General features: G+C 37.7%; 1 protein-coding gene across 2 annotated transcripts in view; it reads left to right on the forward strand.

The window, feature by feature from the left end:
* The first annotated feature begins 3,003 nt into the window (after positions 1–3,003).
* LOC128031116 (myosin-10-like) overlaps positions 3,004–21,295 on the forward strand; it is a 41,678-nt gene continuing 23,386 nt past the window's right edge. For both annotated transcript variants that reach the window (XM_052619351.1, XM_052619352.1), the window contains exons 1-14: positions 3,004–3,150; positions 7,952–8,120; positions 10,552–10,758; positions 12,434–12,590; positions 17,152–17,179; positions 17,656–17,773; positions 18,437–18,472; positions 19,705–19,797; positions 19,884–19,947; positions 20,189–20,287; positions 20,381–20,524; positions 20,648–20,862; positions 20,980–21,132; positions 21,218–21,295. The exon at positions 21,218–21,295 is cut by the window's right edge and continues 96 nt beyond it. In XM_052619351.1, coding sequence (XP_052475311.1) covers positions 7,962–8,120; positions 10,552–10,758; positions 12,434–12,590; positions 17,152–17,179; positions 17,656–17,773; positions 18,437–18,472; positions 19,705–19,797; positions 19,884–19,947; positions 20,189–20,287; positions 20,381–20,524; positions 20,648–20,862; positions 20,980–21,132; positions 21,218–21,295 — 1,551 coding nt within the window. In that variant the 5' untranslated portion in view covers positions 3,004–3,150; positions 7,952–7,961. The remainder of the gene's footprint in view (positions 3,151–7,951; positions 8,121–10,551; positions 10,759–12,433; positions 12,591–17,151; positions 17,180–17,655; positions 17,774–18,436; positions 18,473–19,704; positions 19,798–19,883; positions 19,948–20,188; positions 20,288–20,380; positions 20,525–20,647; positions 20,863–20,979; positions 21,133–21,217) is intronic.

Here is a 21,295-nt window from a genome sequence, read left to right on the forward strand (position 1 = left end):
TTTAAGAGTTATTTGTAATAATGTAACATACCATATTTTCCACAGTTGCACAGACTAAAATTAATTAGCTAATTGTATGTATGGATATAGGGTATATATATATTTCACATCTATCATCAGCCACTGTTTGGATTGTTGACTTTCATGTTTTGTTTCTTTCCTAACTGTAGTAACTGGTAAATTTAGTAACTATATGGAAAATGACTTATTACAGTCTGTAGTATTGTTATGTCATGACTGGAGCTTCTGTTGTTTTTCTGTCTCATTCATTCTTAAATAAACACACACACATTCTGACCTAAAGCATGCTGCTGGGCAGGTTTTATTCTTTAGTGTTTTTGTAATTAGTTTTTCCGAGTCTGCTTTTCTGAGGTTTTAGGGAGTAATAGAGAAATCCAGGATTTATTATGGTGATGCTACAGGCACAGAAGGAACAGACATTTTCCACACTTTCTGTGCCTTTTTTTAATATATATATTTTAGACAAATCTGTTTAATTCTATATTTGAATGTGGTAAAATGTGTGAAATGGAGCTGAAAGTTTTCAGTAATTTTTTGTTCAAATGTATTAGCACATTAAAATGTTTAACAATAATTGAAAATAGAAAAAACAGACAATGAAACGTCTCTTTGCATAAGTGGCATTTTATTATTATTTACTTATTTATTTTATTTTTGCAACAGTTAATTTTTTTTAAAGGGATGATGCCATTATGCATACTGCTTTATATGTAAAGGGCCAGTTGGATGGAAAAAGGCTGGAAACCGCATTTTTCACAAACCTTTTAAATGCATTTTATAAACCGCAAAAAATTGAAGAAAACTTGGCTACTGTTCTTTTAGCTGCATACATAATCATATTTTTCTAAATGTGTAATAAACTAAAATGCAAAGGGAAGGAGTTGTGAACAAGTCCCTTACACTCAGCAAGGCTGCTTTTATTTGATTAAAAATACAGTATAAACATTGTGAAATATTAAAATTTAAAATAACTGTTCTCTATTTTAATATTTAAAAATACTATTTATTGAGATGCAAATCCAGAAATCATTCTAAAATGCTGATTTAGTTTCATCTCTTATTATTATCAGTTGTGATGCTCAATATTTTTGTGGAAACTGTGATACATTCTTTTTCAGGATTCTTGGATGAATAATAAGAGTTCAAAAGAACAAACAAACAAACAAATATATTTTGCATCATTGTAAATGTATTTACTGTTACTTTTTGTCAATTAAATGCATCTTTGCTGAATACACTAAATACCTAACATTCATATCACAGACAGTTTTTTAGAAGTGGATTTATGGCCAAATTAAGCCAGACAAATGCATATTCATAGGCAGATGATAAAACTGTCTCTGTCTCTCCAGGTGTGCAGATAGCACTGGTGTGGACTAAAATATACACACAACTGACTGAACCCTGTCACAGGTTCAACTTAGGGCTATGTAGTTGTCATATTAGGAGAATTTTGTTGCCCTCTATCTGAAGACAATTGTGGCTTTAATTTATCCACTTATTTACTATTGTCACCTGTTTTTAATTTTCCTGTTTCTCTGCATGTAAGCTTTCTTGTTTGTCATTAGTCTTCTTGACCACAAAATTCTATTAACAGTCTTATGTGCATACTGTTGCTAGTGTGTGTGTGTGTGTGTGTGTGTGTGTGTGTGTTTGTGTGTGTGTGTGTGTGTGCTCTTGTTTTTGTGACATATCAGGACACAACTCTGTATAATGACATGGGTACGACACAGGTATTACAAAGAGAGGGTGACTTATGAGGACATAACCCATGTCCCCATTTTACAAAACGCTTATAAATCATACAGAACGAGTTTTTTTGAGAAAGTAAAAATGCACAAAGTTTCCTCTGAGGGTTAGGTGTAGGGTTAGTGTAGGGCCATAGAATATACAGTTTGTACAGTATAAAAACCATTACGCCTAAGGGATGTCCCCACTTTTCACAAAAACAAACGTGTGTGTCTGTGTGTGCATATGCTTTTATAACTCCATAATTCAGTAATGCCTGGCATCCAGTGGCTCATGCTTAATTTTTATTTATTTTCTAAATGCTGTCAAATTATTGGTCGATCAGTGTCAAGGCATCTTGCTGTTCCTTTGATACCATTCATATTACTTTGTACAGACAGAATGCGCTTCACGGACATGTGAAAAATAAAAAAATACATGCTTTTTTTGACTCGTCTCTTACATTTTTATTTATTTTATATGTGTTTTTTTTTTATGAAATGATATAAAATATTTTTTATAATAATAGTATAATCATCATCAGCATCATGAATGTTTGATGGTCATATTTGTCACATGTGTTTATGTATAACTATTATGTATTAAATAATACTAATAACAATACAAATATGCTAAAAGGTATGTTTTTTATGTTTTAATTAATTTTATTAATTTATACATTGTACAAATGATGTATCTGCTCTCAGTTTTAAGCAGCTATTATCACCTAAATGTCGTTCTCCATTTCTGACTTCTGACTAATGGTTTGAGGCGGCTCTCCAGACCTCGGTCTAAAGATTTCTCGGCATTAATGCGGAAACTGGGGCGTCCAGCTTCAGGGATCTTTCTCGCGTCAGACAGACACTGCGCTGCTGTCAACAAAGAGCGCACAAATCTCTGCCCCACGGCGCAACAGTCCAGCAGCGGCACCTGCTGCGTTTCCGCCACTGGCCTCCAGCCACGTCAATCAACTCTGTTCAACTCCCATCATTGGTCAGTCAGTCCTGTTGAGCTGTTTGTCGCGCGCCGAGCGAGAAGCTGCCAGTACAAAGGCGTGACCGCTCTGTCCCATTCACAAGGCGGGTTTAAAGGGATAGTAAGGGCTTTAATTAGCGTCTATTTTCTGGAAGGCGGGATTAAGCTTGTAAATCCTGAACGCTATTGGTCAGCAGTGAGGAAGCGTCGGTGTTCTGGTGAAGTCCTCCGCTTGCCCTCACTTCGCTTCTCTGTCTGTATTATTCTCAGTGTGAATGAGTTTGCGGCTTCTAGGGAGCGCTGTAATGTGAAAAGCCGCATTTGCACTGTATTAGTACTCTCACACTGGAAAGAAAAGCACGAGAGCGCGTTTCTTTTCTCTTCACATCTCTAGACATATCCTGAGCGTGGAGTAACTCATTTAAGGTAAGACACGCGCGTTGTCTTGTGTTGTGCCCGTGTCTCCTTATTCTGTGCCGTGCGCGTGATCAGGTTTCCGTGGGTTATGGGGCCTCGAAATAAAGCCGAGAATGACACCGGAGAGGCAAGGTCCCCCCCCCCCCCCCAAGAAATCTAGAAAAGACCTCGGAATTAAAATGCATTAGAAAAAACAGTAACATCGCGGGCACACGAACACGCATTTGCTGTATAAAACGTTTTATAAATTATGCATTAGTCCTTTCAAATAGCACGCTCTTTGAGAATCCAGTAAATAGGTGTTGTAAATAATTCAAACACATAACCTACAGAGACGACAATAATGTTTCATCTTCACAGGCAGATACAGTAATCATCGTTAAAGGGTGTTTCCCTGAGCCATCTTAAGAAAGTATGAACCGTTCATGCCGTTCTTCCATGCTGCATTAGCCATCAGGTGCTCTGTTTATTTGTCACATATAGCTTAATGCCCGAGGTGTGTTTTTTTTTCTCTTTGTGGTCTATCGTAGGTCTTCTATAATGGGAATAGACCAGCTTTGCTAGACATACAGAACAGACACGGACCCAGGCCGGCTACCGGCGCGATGTCTCAAAACCTAGTGCACTTACTACCTAGACAGCATTTTAAGGCAGCTAGGCGCGTTCTAGCTGAGCCAGACTGGAACGCGCATAGAATACTCCAAAAATGCCGTATTGTAATCATGTTACCGTGGGAACGCTCGTTTACTAGCGATGTTGTAATATTATAATAATGAAGGGAGTGTTTGTAGCTCTTTTTTTGCCGCATCAGATGCCGAGAAATCGTCAGGGAGAATTAGAAACCCATGCTGATTCTTTCATTTGGTCTCATCTGTTTATATATTCTTATATCACCAGTTAGATATGAAAGATCAGCGTTAAACCCTAATTTGTGTATGACTGAGAGAGAGGACAGTCATGCTTCTGTCACAGCCAAATTTATATATGAACTGCAGATAGCAGTCACTGCTCTAAAATTCATCCTGACTTCATTCTCTGTTCAGGCAGAGGAGTCTTGATTTCATTTTCCTTTATTTAATTTATCTTCTACTTTGCATTTATTTTGTTAAAATTACTGTCACGTTATCCTTATTAGTTTTTACTAAAATATATATGGATTCTTTCATTAATATTCCATGCTAAATAGACTATCATTCAAATAAAATACACTTGACATTAAAAATGATGAGAGAAAGACTAAAACAGTCAGAATGAAAGAGATACTCCCTCATTCCTCTCATATTTGTCATGCAGAAGCACACACAGACTCAGACAGGTTCATCTCTTGATAGGAAGACATTTAATTAAGTGATCTCACCGTCTCTGTGAGAGCGATGGTGTAAGATGGGTCAGGTGTAGAGAGTGTAGGGAACACATGCTTCACACAGATATTTACAGAGCGAGTGCAATTATTTGATAGTCAAACATCAAGAAATCCATACAGTAGATCAAAAACCTGGCTGGATATTGAAGAGCATGTGTCCGTTATGGTACTGCATCTTACATTATGCAGTGTCATTTATTAAAGGATATCTGGAAGTGTCATCAAAGTGCCCGAATTGACAGAATGGTTCAACTGTCATGTGGCGATGGTTGCCAAAACACACCCAAGTGATTGACATGCATAGACTAAACCAGACAGCGCTTACTTTTTTTTTTGGGAAAAGAGCTCTGAAGCCCTCTGGGGAATTGTAAGGTCTTGGAAAAAAGCAGATGACAAAAAACTAAACAAAAAGACAACAAGTAATTTCATAATTTCGGTCTTGAAACAGCGATGTCTACAGGCTCACAGCCTTCTTCAGTGCCTGCATGTCACAACCCAGTGCTTTATTATGTAGGCTAATTGATTTGAATATGGATTTGTATAACAGTACTCTTTTAATCAGGGATACTGAAGATCAGAACCTTTTTCTCTCTTGTGCACTCTAACAAAGTGGAAAAGAGGTCTCTTGCCCCAATAGACCTTAGTCAGAGTACAGCTTTATTTAATTTTTGACTGGATAGAGGGACAGTGTGATCAATGGATTTAACAGCGTAACACTTGTTAAGCTGGCTTGGCTTGACTGACATGTGGGAATAGTTCACCCAAAGATAAAATTCGCCCTCATGTTTTATCAAACCCGCATCACTTCTTTCTCCCGTGTAAACACAAAAGGACACGTTTTGCAGAATGTCCATGCTGCTCTTTTCCATATAGTAAAAGTGAATTGGGATGTGAAAAGGAGTGCCTTTAAAATGAGTGATTATGACTTTTGTGCTGCACACTTTACATTACATTATATTTTTTAAATCACTCCTCATTTTCATGATGTTTATGCATATTTTAATGCATATCTCTCCTTTGGTACAAAACAGACTGATTTTCTATTACACAGGTGTACAATTACATAATGTATCTTAGGATTACTTTTAATGCCTTATTGAAGTAATTATTATTGCACCATTGTTGTCATTTATGCATTTAAAGTCATTTTAAAGGCTATTGGGTAACACGTTATTGTACAGTGTCCTTGTCACCCATGTTACATGTGTTTACTATAGTAATAACAATAAATTATGTATAATTACAAGTAACTAACCATAAACAAAAACTAATCCTAGCCCTTTAGTAAATAGGTAAATTACTATTACTCAATACTTAATTGTATAATTACACAAGGGCACCTTAAATGAATTGTAACTGGTTATTACTTGGTAACAATACTTGATTAAATGTCCAAATAATTTGCAGATTATTCGTTTACCAAAATAATCAATATGGAGTAGGCTTTGCACACCGTATTTTAATGTTGGCAAAAAATGGATGAGATTTGAAAGCTAGATTCAATTTTGGTCTGTTTCTCACACAAAAGTATGGTATGGATTCAGACTTGGGATATAGTGCGCACAAATCGTGTAGACCATTAAACATGTTTGTTTTTTCTTGTAATTTGTGGAGATTGACATCTACCGTCCCCATTAAAAATGGGTGAACTATTATTTTTAGTGTTCATCTAGCTTTAAGATGCAGTCCCTCACCATGCACTGGGGTATGCAGTGATGTAGAGTTGACTGTTTGATAGTCTGTCCCATGGATTGGAATAAATGTACTGAATGGCCTGTTTTTTCCTGTAAGGTTACACTGTGTAGACCTCATTTCCACTCTTTGCTTTTTGGCCTGGTTGTCACTTCACCAATCCATCAAATTCAGAACATGCACGTTGTCCCTCTATCCATCTCAGACACACATGAATTTAACCACACACACACACACACACACACACACACACACACACACACACACACACACACACACACACACACACGCACACACACACACACACACACACAAAGAGGAACAGCCCTGCATCAAACACACAGATAGGAAGAAAATAACTTAAAGCTCAAATGTGTCATTTTTCTGTGCTAAAATACTTTTTCCTGTCCCAGTTTAACATGCAGAGATAATTATAAGTAAACCATCTACAGGTTGAGTTGCAAAATAATCTGAACACTGTGGTGCTATTAAAGATTGCTCTGATTTAACCAAAAAGTCAAGGTTTAGCTGATTAGCATGTTTCTGTAGATGTAGTAGAACATCTGGCTGCAAAAAGAATCTTTTTCCATAAACAGCTATTCAAAAGGCATATTGTGTTATGCCTTTTATCTAGCAAATATTATATAAATGGGGAAATTAGTTATTAGTTAGTCTTAACAGTGCCCATTTCTTTTTGGAGAGTTCTAAAAAAGCTTGAAATGAACTGAGTTTGGGTCTAGGTTTTTTATTTTTATTTTTTAAGAAACAAGCAAATTTTTATTTTACTTAGCAAGTACACATTACATTGATCAAAAGTGTCATCAGAAGGGATAAATAAAATGTTAAATATATTAAAAAGTAAAACAGTTATCTTAAGTTAAACATATATTTAACATATATACATATTAAAAATATTACAGTTTTTACTGTATTTTAGATCATATAAATGCATTCTTAGTGAGCATAAGAGACTTGTACCTCCTCATGTGATTGACTCAAAAAAATGGCTGAATTTAGAACACACGAGAAAAGATGGCAGATATTAAATCACATGTTTTTCACATGGGTCAGCCGATAGCTCACCTCAGGTATCTCTGCGCATCCCAAACAGCCTGAATAAAACAATATTAGTTCAACAAATGGACAAACCTACTTTTGTTCTGACGAGAAGAAGAAGAAGTGCGAAATGTTTGGTAAACTAGTTAAATGTTCTTTGGTAATGCTGTGGTGCAGAATCCTAATGATAAATCTAATAAACCTGGTATTTTATATTACAAATATTGTTGGCTTTTTTTTTCATGTTTTGTAAGTCACTTTGGATCAAAAGCGTATACTAAGTGCATAAATGTCAATGTAAATGGACATATTCAGAAAGAAGACCCAAAATACACAAATGTATATGTGGGTGTGTATTTTAGCGATCAGATTTGTGCAGCCTTTGCATAGTCACATGCATATTTTCTGATCTGCATATGTTACTGACACTCTCAATCAGGCTGTCCTTCAGTTTAACTGCAATATTAAATGTCACAATACTGTAGTCCACTTTCTATATGTCTCTCTAGCACTCTTTGTCTGTTGGTTTGTCTCTCACCGTCCCTCTCTGTTCTTTGTGATTGATGGACTTGTTGATTGCCTCAGTGGCATCATAATGATGATGGTTATAATTCTATTAAGGGTAATGATTGGTTTTCTGCTGTGCTGGGCTCCTTCCATAAACAGTTACAGCTCTCTCTCTTTCTTTCTCCTACACAGTTCTACAACCATGTCCAGGCCAGCGGGGGGCAATGTCAATGATGTCACCCGCTTCCTGTCCACGGGGGCGGGGCCTGGGTCACCAACCTCAGGGTTCTCCGCCTCCAGCCAAGCTGATTGGGCGGCTAAGAGACTTGTATGGGTGCCTTCAGAGAAGCATGGATTTGAGGTAATAACTGATATAACGTTGTTCACCTTTGCTGATATTTTAGAGAATACTATGGTCACATAAATCATGCGCACATATATGATATCACACTATTTAACTCAAAGGTAGTAAATAAAATGTATATTTTTTTGACCTAATATTTACAAAATAAGAAATAAACACTTTGAAAATTGTTAATAATTTGAACTTGATGCAGAAAAAAAAATATGGATTTATACGTTAGATAGAAACTTCTTGATTCTGTAATCCTATTATAGCATAATCCTATTATCTAAAAATTTTTACTAAAAAGGAGGTAGACACTGTAACCAGCAGTGCACTCTGTAATCTGATTAAATAAGTCTGTTTGCACTGGGAATCATATTTTGTCTAATAAAGACCAAGTAACACATACAAAACTAAGTGAATATGACATGTATAATAATCAGGAATAATAATCAATTATTAGGCAGAAAGGTTAGAAAAAGAAAGTTAACACAACAAATATTTCATATATTGCTTAAAGTTATATACAACATTTTTATGCAAAATAATTACATTTCTGTCATCATCCATGACAACAAAGTAAATAGGAATTATTTTCCTTCGAGTAAACTGTGACAAGAATTTATAGAAGATTAAAAAAGAACGAGAAATTCACTATTAAAGTACAATAAAAGTGGTCCATATGACTCATAAGCTATACATTCCATAGGCTTTGTAAATCATACGATTGGTTTTTGTGCGAAGAAAACCCAAATTTAGATTAATGACTGAAAATCTTCCCCTCCACCACTTTCAAATCTCATTTGCTCTTCCGTATGTTTAAACTTGCCACCTGAAGATTCGGCGTGCTAGGTTTGGGTCTTGTGTGTTTTGTGACCACAGACTGATTTAAATATTCTTCCAAATTTCACTGAATAAATAAAGGCATATCATTCGGATTTAAAACATAATAATGGTGAGCAAATGCTCACAAAATGAACCCGATCTATTAGTTGGTCAGGTTCTTGAAGAGCAGATTATAGCCCATTGGAGGACGCTCTAATCTGCTGCTCACCTTTCGACCTTGTTTATGTTGTTCTCCGTCTAGTCAAAGTTTTTGATCTGAAAAGCTAGTTCAGTGCAGCCCACCCCCCAAACACGTATTTAAGTCAGGGCTTTAGTGCTTTGATATGACACTATGAATAGCACAAAACACTTGTTGAGTCAGTGGTTGCTAAACGTCACCGCATTCAAAATGAGGCCTCGTCATAAAGTGTCCCATGTTGAGAGTGTGTCTGACTGCCAGAGAGAACAGACAGGGAGATCTCAGCACTTCCTGTCTGAACACTCTCTCTCTGTGTCTTAGTATATCTATTTTTGTTTCTCAACCCCTGACACACTCGCCCTCAGACTGTCTGTCTCCATCAAACATGAATTCATTCTCTGTTTCCTACAAAGCCACTATTCCTGTGTGAGAAAGTCAGTGGTCTGTAGAAGAATATTAAGCATTATCATCAATCTCTCAAACACAGAAACTGTGTGTTTAACTCACAATGTTGTTTGAATAAACCAACTAATGTCGCACTGTGCTTTGGTAATATTTCTGACATTATGATATGATTGAATCTAAAATATATTTAAAAAACTTTGTATAAAACCAAAATATAAAAAACTTATTGTGATTTGTATAGCTTTATGTTGTGTGTGTATTTGTTAGAACATATCTATATCTATATCTATATATGTATTTTTATATATGTATATTTATATATGTATAAACACACACACACATACACGTATATAAAAATTAAGCATGTAATTTATATAAATAAAACTAATATAAAAACTATATGTTAAACATATATGTTTGTTTTTGCATCCATGTAACATTTCTCCAAAAACAATATATATATGTATATATATATATATATATATATATATATATATATATATATATATATATATATATATATATATATATATATATATATATGTATATGTATATATATATATATATATATATATATATATATATATATATATATATATACATTGAAATAATATTTATAAGTAAACATCATAGTAGTATTAGTTGTACTTTGTTATTTTATGCTAAATTGAGTAAAAAAAAAAAAAAAATATATATATATATATATATATATATATATATATATATATATATATATATATATATATATATATTTATTTATTTATTTATTTATTTATTTTTTGCATTTCAGTAATGAGTCATAAATGTTCTTACTTGTCATTTGTTATTTATATGGAGTGAAATTATGATCATATTTCGGACAATTGACAGTGGTCATGACTTTAATAAAAGACAGTGACGCATCAGCTGCAAATTTGGAGTTGCTACCACATGTTCCATGAAAGACATTTTACAAAGAGCACATTCATATAGTCTCTTATCATCCCTAATTTTGCTGCTTGTGTTTCCTTTGGTCAGTCTGCAAGTGTGCGCGAGGAGCGGGGTGACGAGGTGGAGGTGGAGCTTGCAGACAGTGGGAGGAAGCTGACGCTCTCGAGGGAGGAGCTCCAGCGGATGAACCCGCCCCGATTCAGTAAAGTTGAAGACATGGCTGATCTTACGTGCCTCAATGAGGCCTCTGTCTTACACAATCTACGAGAGAGATACTATTCAGGACTCATATACGTGAGTGATTCCCTTTAGTCCGAATGGTTCCCCACGTGTCATTTTAACGATCAGTCAGTCCTGACACATGCCTGTAACCGTGCCCTGCTGTCACATGAGTGTGTGTGGTTTTCTCTGAGTAAGCGAGAAAGATAGTGTTACACACACAGATACACACGGATGTGTTTGTTCATCACAGACTCACAGTTCAAATTTCCGCTCAGGTTTCATGCTGAACACAGCCAAGAAAGTACAAACACACATGCACAGATGCATTCATACACACACAAGATCAAGGGCCCTTTTTCATAGCGCATCTGTCAAACGAGTCACTTGAGCCCAGTTTGTACCCGACTTGGTTCAGTAATCAAATTTGAATGAGCGCATAAGATCATGGTGATGTCAACATTTTACATTTCAGTGTTTGGGAAAGTATGTAGAATATTCAGAACAGGCATCATATTTCTGATCATCATGTACAATAGCAAACATGCCTCTTTTGACTATTGGCATAAAGTCTGGTCTACTTATTCACCGCTTATTCTGACTAAACAACCACCAATCAATATGAGACTGTCTGACCGACATGTACAGTATAGTGACTGACCTGTTTGCTTTGCTTTTATGCGCCATTTATGAGTAACTGAATCTGACATGGGTTACTAGATTTAAATCTTTCTATTTTTATACGATTTTGAAATTTGTACTTAAAAAAGTAATGCTTAGTGTGTGTATAAAGTCAAAAATTCCATTCCAAGTTTATGTGCAAGGATGAGTAAGAACAGTTTGACATTTTGATTTTGTTAAATGTTAATACATGATTAAATAATTAAATAAAATGTTAAATATTGGTTTATTTATTTATATAATATGTAATAAATAAATAAATATGGTTTAATATTTTCTTTAATGACAAAGATTCTATAGACTTAAATTAGATGGTATTTTCATTCGAGTAAATTTACTAAAATTTGTAATAGTAAATGCATTATTTTTCTTCTACAGTAAGACAACTCCAAAAACTGTGAATATAAGTTACAACTAAGCGCCTCAAACCAAAGCACTAGGGCTTAATCAAAATAAAATTGAAATCACAATATGGCGTTGTATGATTATTAAAATTGATTTATTTAAGTAAATATATTTGCCAACAAAGGAGAAGCTTTAACTCTTTGGTTTTCCACCAAAATAAAAGCGCAATCAAAGCTCAGTATAAAGAAATTAAGACTCAGATATTATTTTTGTAATTTTATAGTTGTACTGTAAAATTAATTATTATTTTTTTTCCAAAACAATATTTTTATCTTATTTTACACGGTGTTCTTTTCATTTTACATCTGAAGTTAGTATTATTTACTTTGTTTAATATTTTTATTTTATAATAGTTACATTGTTTTATAAAACTTAGCTCAAGTTGTGCATTCCTACAAACAAGCACTGCGAACCCAAAGCTCTTTAAAAACCTGAGCACTGTGACTTCTGAATCTGGGTAAAGGCAGCCAATCAGATCTGAGCTTCTGATTTTTGCAAGTAACTGCTAGTTTTGTGTGCAGTGTCTATCAGGCAGTCAGTGAACAGATTGTGGGCAGTCTGTGGCTGCTCTGTCTATGCAGCTCTGCCAAGAATAGTTTCTACATTTACAACATCTTTATTTCAATCTGTCTGAATTCTGGTGTTTGTGTTTGATGTCTGACAGACATACTCCGGCCTGTTTTGTGTGGCGATCAACCCCTATAAGAACCTGCCCATCTATACAGAATCCATCATAGAGATGTATCGTGGGAAGAAACGGCATGAGATGCCTCCACATATCTACGCCATATCAGAGGCGGCCTACAGGAGCATGCTTCAAGGTACCATGGCAACCAACTAACCTGCTGTAGGCTGCTTCAGTTTATATGAATGTTTTTAAACACCTCTGCGTCAAAATATTTAGAAAAAAGGAGCCAGTTTCACTTTTCTGCATTTTGCACATACTTATTAACAGTGTGAAACCACAAGCATGACTGAGACACTGAGATTGGGCATTTTCCCCCTGTATCCTGCTCTTCAGGGTGTGTCTGTGGTTAATAAACTGGCCCGACCGGTGTGTGTGTTTTCAAGGAAAAAGAGCCATGCAGATTATGTCATGAGTCTCAACTCTTTTCTAATAAATGACATAATGTTAAATTAGTTTTTTAACTGTGTCAGATAATTGTACTTTATTTTGTCTGTTTTAAAGGCTTTGAGATGGAAAACATGCAGTGTTCCGCACAAATATGCAGAAAATACAACTGGAAGTCTAATTTATAAAAAAAATATTTATTCCTTTAATTTATTCATTAATGGATTAACTAGTCTTGAAGATACAGGTTTGATGACTATGATGTCTAACTGGTGCGCTGCAGGTCTGTTCTGATTTGGTTGCGAACAGCAGATAAAAAACGCTAAATGCAAATTGTTGAAGTGCTGCAAAATATGTAGGCTTATGAACTTCTAAAAGGAAGGAGAAAACATCTTGGTAACGTATTGTAACACTTGTTTCCTGAAGGTGGGAATGGAGACGTCACTTCGGTGATTGACGAATTGTGAATCTCGCCAGAGAGACCAATCCACTTTGAGTGTAAACTAAATGAGCCAATGTGGCATGCGATTATTGCATCCAGCTGCCACTGATCACAGCGTTAGTATAAGTTGACAGAAGCTTCAGCGCATCATCAGGTTTTCTCTGAGGAGCCGAGCCGCTCAGCGGTGGTACAGCAGCCGCGGTGACAGGACAGTATGGTATGTGATGTGACGTGTCTGTTCCCTCCTTCAGGGAGCGAGGGTTACAATACGTAACTGAGACATTCCCTTTCAGTCGGTCACTCTCAACGTCATGTTGGTGACCGATGAATTTGGAAACCCTACCAAAGCACCATGGATGCTGCCCTTCCAGTGTACTGTGCAAGAAGGCCAGTCACTGTCGTCGTAGCACTAACCACTCACTGAGATTGGATAATATTCAGAAAATGAACCCATTCCACTTGGAACAAGAATGTTGCGGAAGCCCCATCCTTCATGCATCCAGTTGGCCATCCTCTGCTTAGACGGCATTCCCCTTCTCCTTGAAAGACAAAGAGCTGGTCTGAGGTCCAGAAGATTTGCGTCCTGTTTACGTAGCATCTCAATGCTCGGAAAGGACAAAGCAAAGTTAGGGCTGGGTCTGCCCCCTCCGGAAGTCAGTGCTTGCAGGCCTGATCCCTAAAGGGAGTAGTGGGAACCTTGGGCACTTAGCCAGGCCGGTGCCTCAGGATTACCTGGGCTGGACAAAACTCTAGGCCCGAATCAACCGAAAAGCATGCAGGTCCCCTACCCTCTTGATGGAGGCCAGTGCAACCAGGAGCATATTCTTCATTGAAAGAAACTTCAGCTCAACTGATTGCAAAGGCTCAAATGGGATGCACTGTAGTGCTTTGAGCACCAGAGACCGGTCCCAAGAGGAAGGCAGAGGAAGCTTCAACCTTCTTGCCCCACTAAGGAACCTGATGACCAGGTGGTGTTTCCCCACCGTTCTTCCATCCATAGGGTTGTGGTTAGCAGAAATAGCAGCGAATTAGACTTGTAAGGGTGGAGGGAGACAGTCTTTGCTCCAACCCTTGCTGCGAGAATGAGAGCACGGATCTGATCTGACATTTTTGAGGGTCCTCTCGATGAGAGGAACACCACTCAATGAACAACTTTTACTTCAAGGCATAAGTGTATCACATAGATGGTGCTAATGCCAAAGTGATGGTGACCACTACCTCTAGAGGTTTCCTGAGGTCTGGACGTGGGTACCACAGGGTGCCCCGTCTCTGAGTCAGTAGATCCTTTCTCAGAGGAATCTGCCAAGAAGGGGCTGTCACAGTGAGTATCCGTTCTGGGAACCAGGTTCGAGTGGCCCAGCAGGGTGCCACAAGCAGGAGCTGCTCCTCATCCTCCATGACTTTGCACAGTGTCTGTTCAAGAAGGCTCACCCACCTCGGGACTTGGCCATGGAGCCAGTGCTGAAGGGGTCTGATATAAAGCAGCCCTAGTGGTGTAACTGCCATTGCAGCTGCCATATGCCTCAGGATCCTTTGAATTTGTTCCAGTGAGACCGCTGTTCTGCCTTTGAATGAAATGAAGCAGTTCAGTACTGACCGCGCATGTTGCTCTGTGAGGGATGCTGTCTGTTTGACAGAAATCAAACTCCATACCGAGGAAAGAGATCCTCTGCGCCAGGGTGAGTTTGCTCTTTTCCCAGTTGACCTGAACGCCCAACAGGCTGAGGTGCCCGAACACTAAATTACCCCTCTCAGCAGCCTGGGAAAGCATTGCCATTATCTCCTGATCCATCTCAGGCCTTGCTACCATCCTCTCCAGAGAGTTTAGACCCGCCATCCAATGCAGTGATAAACATACGATCATTGTACTATCTTTGTGGAGGTCCCAGTGTGTTCCTTAGGGAGCTAGGCTGGCTGCAAAGTGCAAGAGGAGTGGCAGTCCCTGGGAAGTTGGTTCCTCAGAGGGGTTGCCACCACTGTGATCCTCAGACTGCCCGAGCTACTGCCAGAAGTAGTTCTCCCCTAACTTCTGCCAGGAAGAGATCTAGATTGTGGCAGAGCCAGTGGAAATCCACCCCTTTTGATGTAGTGGAGCCTGGTCGGCCACTCCAAGATGGTCATCTACCTGAAATGGGAACAAGCCTCATCCACAAACGCCACTTCAGCGTGCTTAATGCACAGGCATGAGAGGAAGTGATCGTGACCATCACCCAGTGCCAGATAATGACCGCATCCAAAAACGCATGGGTGAAATGCCATCTTAAAAAGACTGGTCTTTAAAAAGACATTCACCCATGAATGCATTTTTTAGGATTGCTCTTTTAGTTGTGCTGAAGCACACAGGGGAGATAGCCGCCACAACTCTACAGGGGGTAGTGCAGCCTGTAGTTTGCACCCACTCAACGAAGGTCAACCAACCCGCTGTCGCGCTGAAACAACCACACAGAGAAACTCCTTTGAGAGCGCTGACTCGTTCGACACACAAAAAGGCTTGGCAGGAGCAGAACGAAAACACTGCTTGGCTCCGAAGCATACAGCTGATTATGCACTACACTGTCTACTAGGGATGCACCGAATCCAGGATTCGGATTCGGCCGAATACTGGGCTTTTTGACGGGGTTTGGTTTCTGGGTTTTTTTTCACCGAACCGAACCCTAGGCTTGCGCTACGCTGGTCGATGTCACGCGGCCGTTGATTGCGTGAAGGTGTTAATATGAGGAGGAAAACGCCCCAACAGTTTGCTCTAAACTAAACTGTTCAGGAATCTTGAGCGGCTGGGACGATTTATACTGTAGCAATACAGAGCTAGCCAGTCACATTGGGTGCTGACGTGGAGATAAGCGTTTTTTTCGGTGAGCTTTTGATTCCTCTTAGAGAGGATCCTCTTCAGTGGTGGAAGACATCAGCGATTTCCACTGCTGGCAAAAATGGCCTACTATTTATGTTTATTGAGTTAATTTCAGTTTCATTTCAGTTAAGTCACCAAACATATTCTGATTTTTAAAATTTTTTTGAAAGGTTTTGGTTGTTTACTTGGGTAAGCATAAGCTTGGTAATTGTCAAAAAAAAAAAGTTTTTCTCACTTGTCATCCTGGCATAATGTTGCCTATTCTTTTTTTTTTTTTTTTTACAGTTAAAATAAAATAAAATGAAAAATACATTGCTGTGGATGTTGTTTACTTCATTAATGTGTTTTACTGTGTTAATGGAATAGGCGAGTAGGATTGGGTATTCGGTTTTGGATTCGGACAAATCTTAAACAGTGGATTCGGTATTCGGCCGAACCCCAAAAATCTGGATTCGGTGCATCCCTACTGTCTACTTATGCTATGATCAGCAGCAGTTGGGTGCAATAATTGAATGCCAATGTGCATTGGCTCATTTAGTTTACACTCAAAGCGGAGTGGTCTCTCTAGCAAGATTCCCAATTTGTCGGTCAACAACGTGTCTGAAAGGGAACACTGACATCTTTTGTTGTTGATGCCTGAGGCCTGGTGTTTTGCTGCAGATTCACCAGCCACTTGGGTCTAATTCTAATACAATTTAGAAACTTTTATTTTAGTATTATTTAGATACTATATATAATAAATACTGTTTATTAATATGTTTGAATTCGCTTTTATTTTTGTATTTTAATTTTAAGTTTTAGTCATTTTGTTATGTGCTTTAGTCAATTTTGTTAATTTTTTATATTTCTGTTTTGCTTTATTTATTTTTATTTTAGTTTTAGCAGCTTAAGTACTTGTTTATTTCAGTAATGCATGTTATGTGTTATTCTGAATTATATTAAAACACTGAGAGCAATCACTTTAATTGTTCACTGGTCATGCTAATGTCTCTGTTCATGTGCATTGTGTCCTTCGTACAGACAGAGAAGATCAGGCCATCCTGTGCACGTGAGTTATATTTGAGTTCAACTACATATTTGTGGAACATATTTTCAGAAAATATTCTTCAGCTCTTTCAAGCCATCACAAAAAAAATGGAAAACAATGAACATTTAAGTTAAAGAGATGCAATTCTGAGCTGTAGCTTTTTGACTTATTTCTTTTAGTAGACCCAGCAGTAGCCTAAAGGCCACAAGAAGACAAAGTTACCAAAAGGACTTGCCCTGTTTATTCCCTCAGTCCTCTTGTAATGTAAATTAACATACTTCATTCAGACAGACAATCTTTTTTTTTCCACAGATCATTATTTTCTTTCCCTTTATAATGTGTTGCTAAATTTGTTCCAGCATATGTTTAGTATCTTGTTAAAACAATGACTCCAGCTAAGTCATCTGCTGTATTTGTTTGAATAACTCTGAAAATAGTCTAAACCTATTTTACAGCAGAATGTGGTTTATTTGTTCTGTTTGTGTGTGTGTGTTCAGAGGGGAATCTGGTGCAGGAAAGACAGAGAACACAAAAAAAGTGATTCAGTATCTGGCACATGTGGCATCCTCACACAAGTCTGGCACTCTGGGACGTCCCAAAGACAGCGCCCTTCAGGTGAGGACTGAGGATTGCTGCAAGTTTTTATTTGTTGCTGCTGCCTAGTTCTCCAGTAACTCAAAGCTTCTGTTACAGAAGTTCATCAATAAGGATAAATTATGCATAATGCAATAATACAGTAATAATGTTCTGCAGATCCACTTGCCTTGCCAATATGTTCACCAATAAGAATTCTAAAATAAAATAATAAAATAATAAAAATTAATCTGCCAAAACATATTAATTAAATGTTACGTTTTATATATATTATTAACATTCTGGCTGATAACCAATGCTGATGATAATTTGTTATGCTGTTGCTGATAGCCAATAAATAATAATTAAAATAAAATAAAAATTATACTATTTTGTGGAAATCTCTCTCTCTCTCTCTCTCTCTCTCTCTATATATATATATATATATAAACTAAAATAGCATCAATTGTTTATAAAGTCAGCTGGAACTTTCACACTTGCCATGGCCTATCCTTATTGTTAACTCTTAAATTATAAAGCTATAGGTGTTGGTGTATCTGTGGACTATATGCATCTTTTCTCTAACATTTTTAATTTCGCTGTTCTTGGTTGCTCTTCTGTGCCCGTCTCCTCTCTTTCCTGGGTCCTTCTGTTTCGTTCTGCTCTTCTTTCCTCTTTCTCTTTGTCCTCTGCTCTGCACTGAAGACGGATGGTACACGCTCTCTGGGTCGCGGCAACAGGGTGAGTGGGTTTTTTTCTCGTCTTGACTGACAAACCTGGCCAACAGGAAGGATTTCATACTTCAGTGGTTCTAATTCATGTCCTGTCACTTTAACCTCATAATGTGTGATATCATATGTCTAATTAATCTGTGTGGATTTATTTATTTTGTCTTGCTTTGTTTTTTAACCATGTTTTTATGCTTTTGCTCATCAATATGTTCTGTTTTTTTGTCCCTGTTTGTCCTGTTCACTTGTTCAACCACCCCATCTCTCTCTTTTTTTTTTGTGGACTCTAACAGACTGTGCAGTATGTGAGTATGGTTGTGCTCTAATGCTTCCACTATGGGCATTTAGGGGGCGCTGTATGCATATTAAAGCTTTGCCATGGTATTTTTCTTGACCTATATAGACCACAGTGGTCTATATGCGGCGTAAGAGCGAAACCTCAGAGCCCAAACAGAGGTTATCTGGCCTGTACATGGATTTTTTTTTTCTTCATCTTAAGGCTTTTGCTGAACTGCAATTTTATGAGTTTGCACTTTCAACACTGTGTGTGTGGTTCTGACCTTAAATTGAGGACAAATTTAACAGAAAATGTTTCCAGATGTTACCTATTTCAAATTTTTATTATTTCCTTTTTTAATGTACACAATTGTTTTTGTTTGGTTTAGACCATTGTTTTTTTTTTGTTTTTTTAGTTTGACCTAATTTACATAGGTTATATTTATTAAAATATAAAGTACATTTATTTGATTTTTTTTTAATTAAATGTATGCAATTTTCTTCTGACTTTCTATCACTTTTCTATAAAAAAACAAAAAAAAAAAAATCGTGTTTTCCATTTTTTTCTAATTACACTGTTAAATAAAAAAATTAATTAGCTAGATTTTTCTTTATTTTCTGTATACCTAAATAAAAAATGATTATTGTACTTTATTTTAAAATATTATATATACAATTATTATTATTATTATTATTATTATTTTGTATTATTTTTCATTTAAAAAAAAAATTGTTTATTTAAAATGAATAGATGTCTGTGGTAAGTCTCCATTTAGTGAAGTAAACACGTATGTGTGTTTGTGCGAGAGAGTGTGAGAGATGTTTGGCTGCAGTCATATGTTGCTGATGCTGATGCTGCTGCTGGTGCTGCAGGGTCTCTGAATGCAGAGGTTTTCTGTGGGATTTTTGCTGGAATGGGAGTAAAATGTGCTCTGACATGCTGTTCTTCCTGTCCTGTCCTGTGTCTAGGGGGAACTAGAGAGACAGTTACTGCAGGCAAACCCAATTCTTGAGGCCTTTGGCAATGCCAAAACTGTCAAAAATGACAACTCTTCTAGATTTGTAAGCTCTGTAACAGCACATCTAACCATCATCACTTGAATCTTGATGTTTTGATCTAGTCTGACATGCTTTTCAATCTGTTTTAGGGCAAATTCATCAGGATCAATTTTGATGTTGCTGGATATATTGTTGGTGCTAATATTGAGACCTGTATCCTTCATAAATTCACTAACATCACCTTAGAAAAAATGCTTAGAAAAGTAACGTTAGTTGTGAGAAAAGTTATAGCATCCTTGTTTGCAGATACTACTTTATATTTTGTTATGCAGTGGCATTCATAAATTTGGGCTTCTTTATAAACCTAATTCAATAAATGAGTAAAGCCTATAATGTACAGCATATAAACAAGGTGAATATCAGTGCATTTTTCTTTAACCTGCACGTGAATCAGATCTGCTGGAGAAGTCTCGAGCCATTCGTCAGGCTAAAGACGAGCGGACCTTTCATATCTTCTACCAGCTCCTCTCTGGAGCTTCTGAGGCCATGAGAAGTCAGTAGACCACACACAACACATCGTCAAAAATATAAACGTTTCTATTCTCTTCAATGGAAACGTCATTATTTATCCATTGTCTCTCTGTAGAGGAGCTTCTGCTGGGCAGTGCGGATCAGTATCGCTTCCTCTGCGGGGGCTCACTTCCTGTTCCGGGTCAGAGTGATTCAGAAAACTTCACTCAGACAATGGACTCAGTGACTATCATGGGCTTCACACAGGAAGAATCCACATGTAAAAGAGGACGGCCTCAAATAGATCTAGAAGGATGCACATGACCACTGGAGAAATGTTTGATTTTCCATCTTCCTATCCACCCTGCTCTCTCTCTCTCTCTCTCTCTCTCTCTCTCTTCAGCTATGTTAAAGGTGATCTCTGCAGTGCTGCAGTTTGGGAACATCACGTTTCACAAAGAGAAGAACACAGATCAGGCCTCAATGCCGGACGACACAGCAGCGCAGAAACTCTGCCACCTGCTGGGCATCAGTGTCCTGGAGTTCAGCCGAGCCATTCTCACTCCCCGCATCAAAGTGGGCCGCGAGTACGTCCAGAAGGCTCAGACCAAGCAGCAGGTGTGTGTTTGTGTGGCTTCATGAAGTGCTTTGAACATCATGGTACATTAAGACCACCGACCGTAATATACTTTTGCTTCAGCATCGCATTTGTTTCATTGCTGTGGGCGTGTTCAGGCTGATTTCGCAGTGGAGGCTCTGGCGAAGGCCACATATGAGCGTCTGTTCCGCTGGCTGGTGCACCGGATCAACAGAGCGCTGGACCGCAGACAGCGGCAGGGGGCCTCGTTCATCGGGATCCTGGACATCGCTGGATTTGAGATCTTCCAGGTGGCCGATATGCGAGGGTCTTAATGATCGTTTATCATTGTGCTGGTAAATATTAATCCCTCCCTCTCGTTCTCTCTCACAACAGCTGAACTCATTCGAGCAGTTATGCATCAACTACACTAATGAGAAACTACAGCAGCTGTTCAATCACACCATGTTTGTG

The sequence above is a fragment of the Carassius gibelio genome, chromosome A16 (assembly GCF_023724105.1).
Source record: "Carassius gibelio isolate Cgi1373 ecotype wild population from Czech Republic chromosome A16, carGib1.2-hapl.c, whole genome shotgun sequence".
Lineage (NCBI taxonomy): Eukaryota > Metazoa > Chordata > Actinopteri > Cypriniformes > Cyprinidae > Carassius > Carassius gibelio.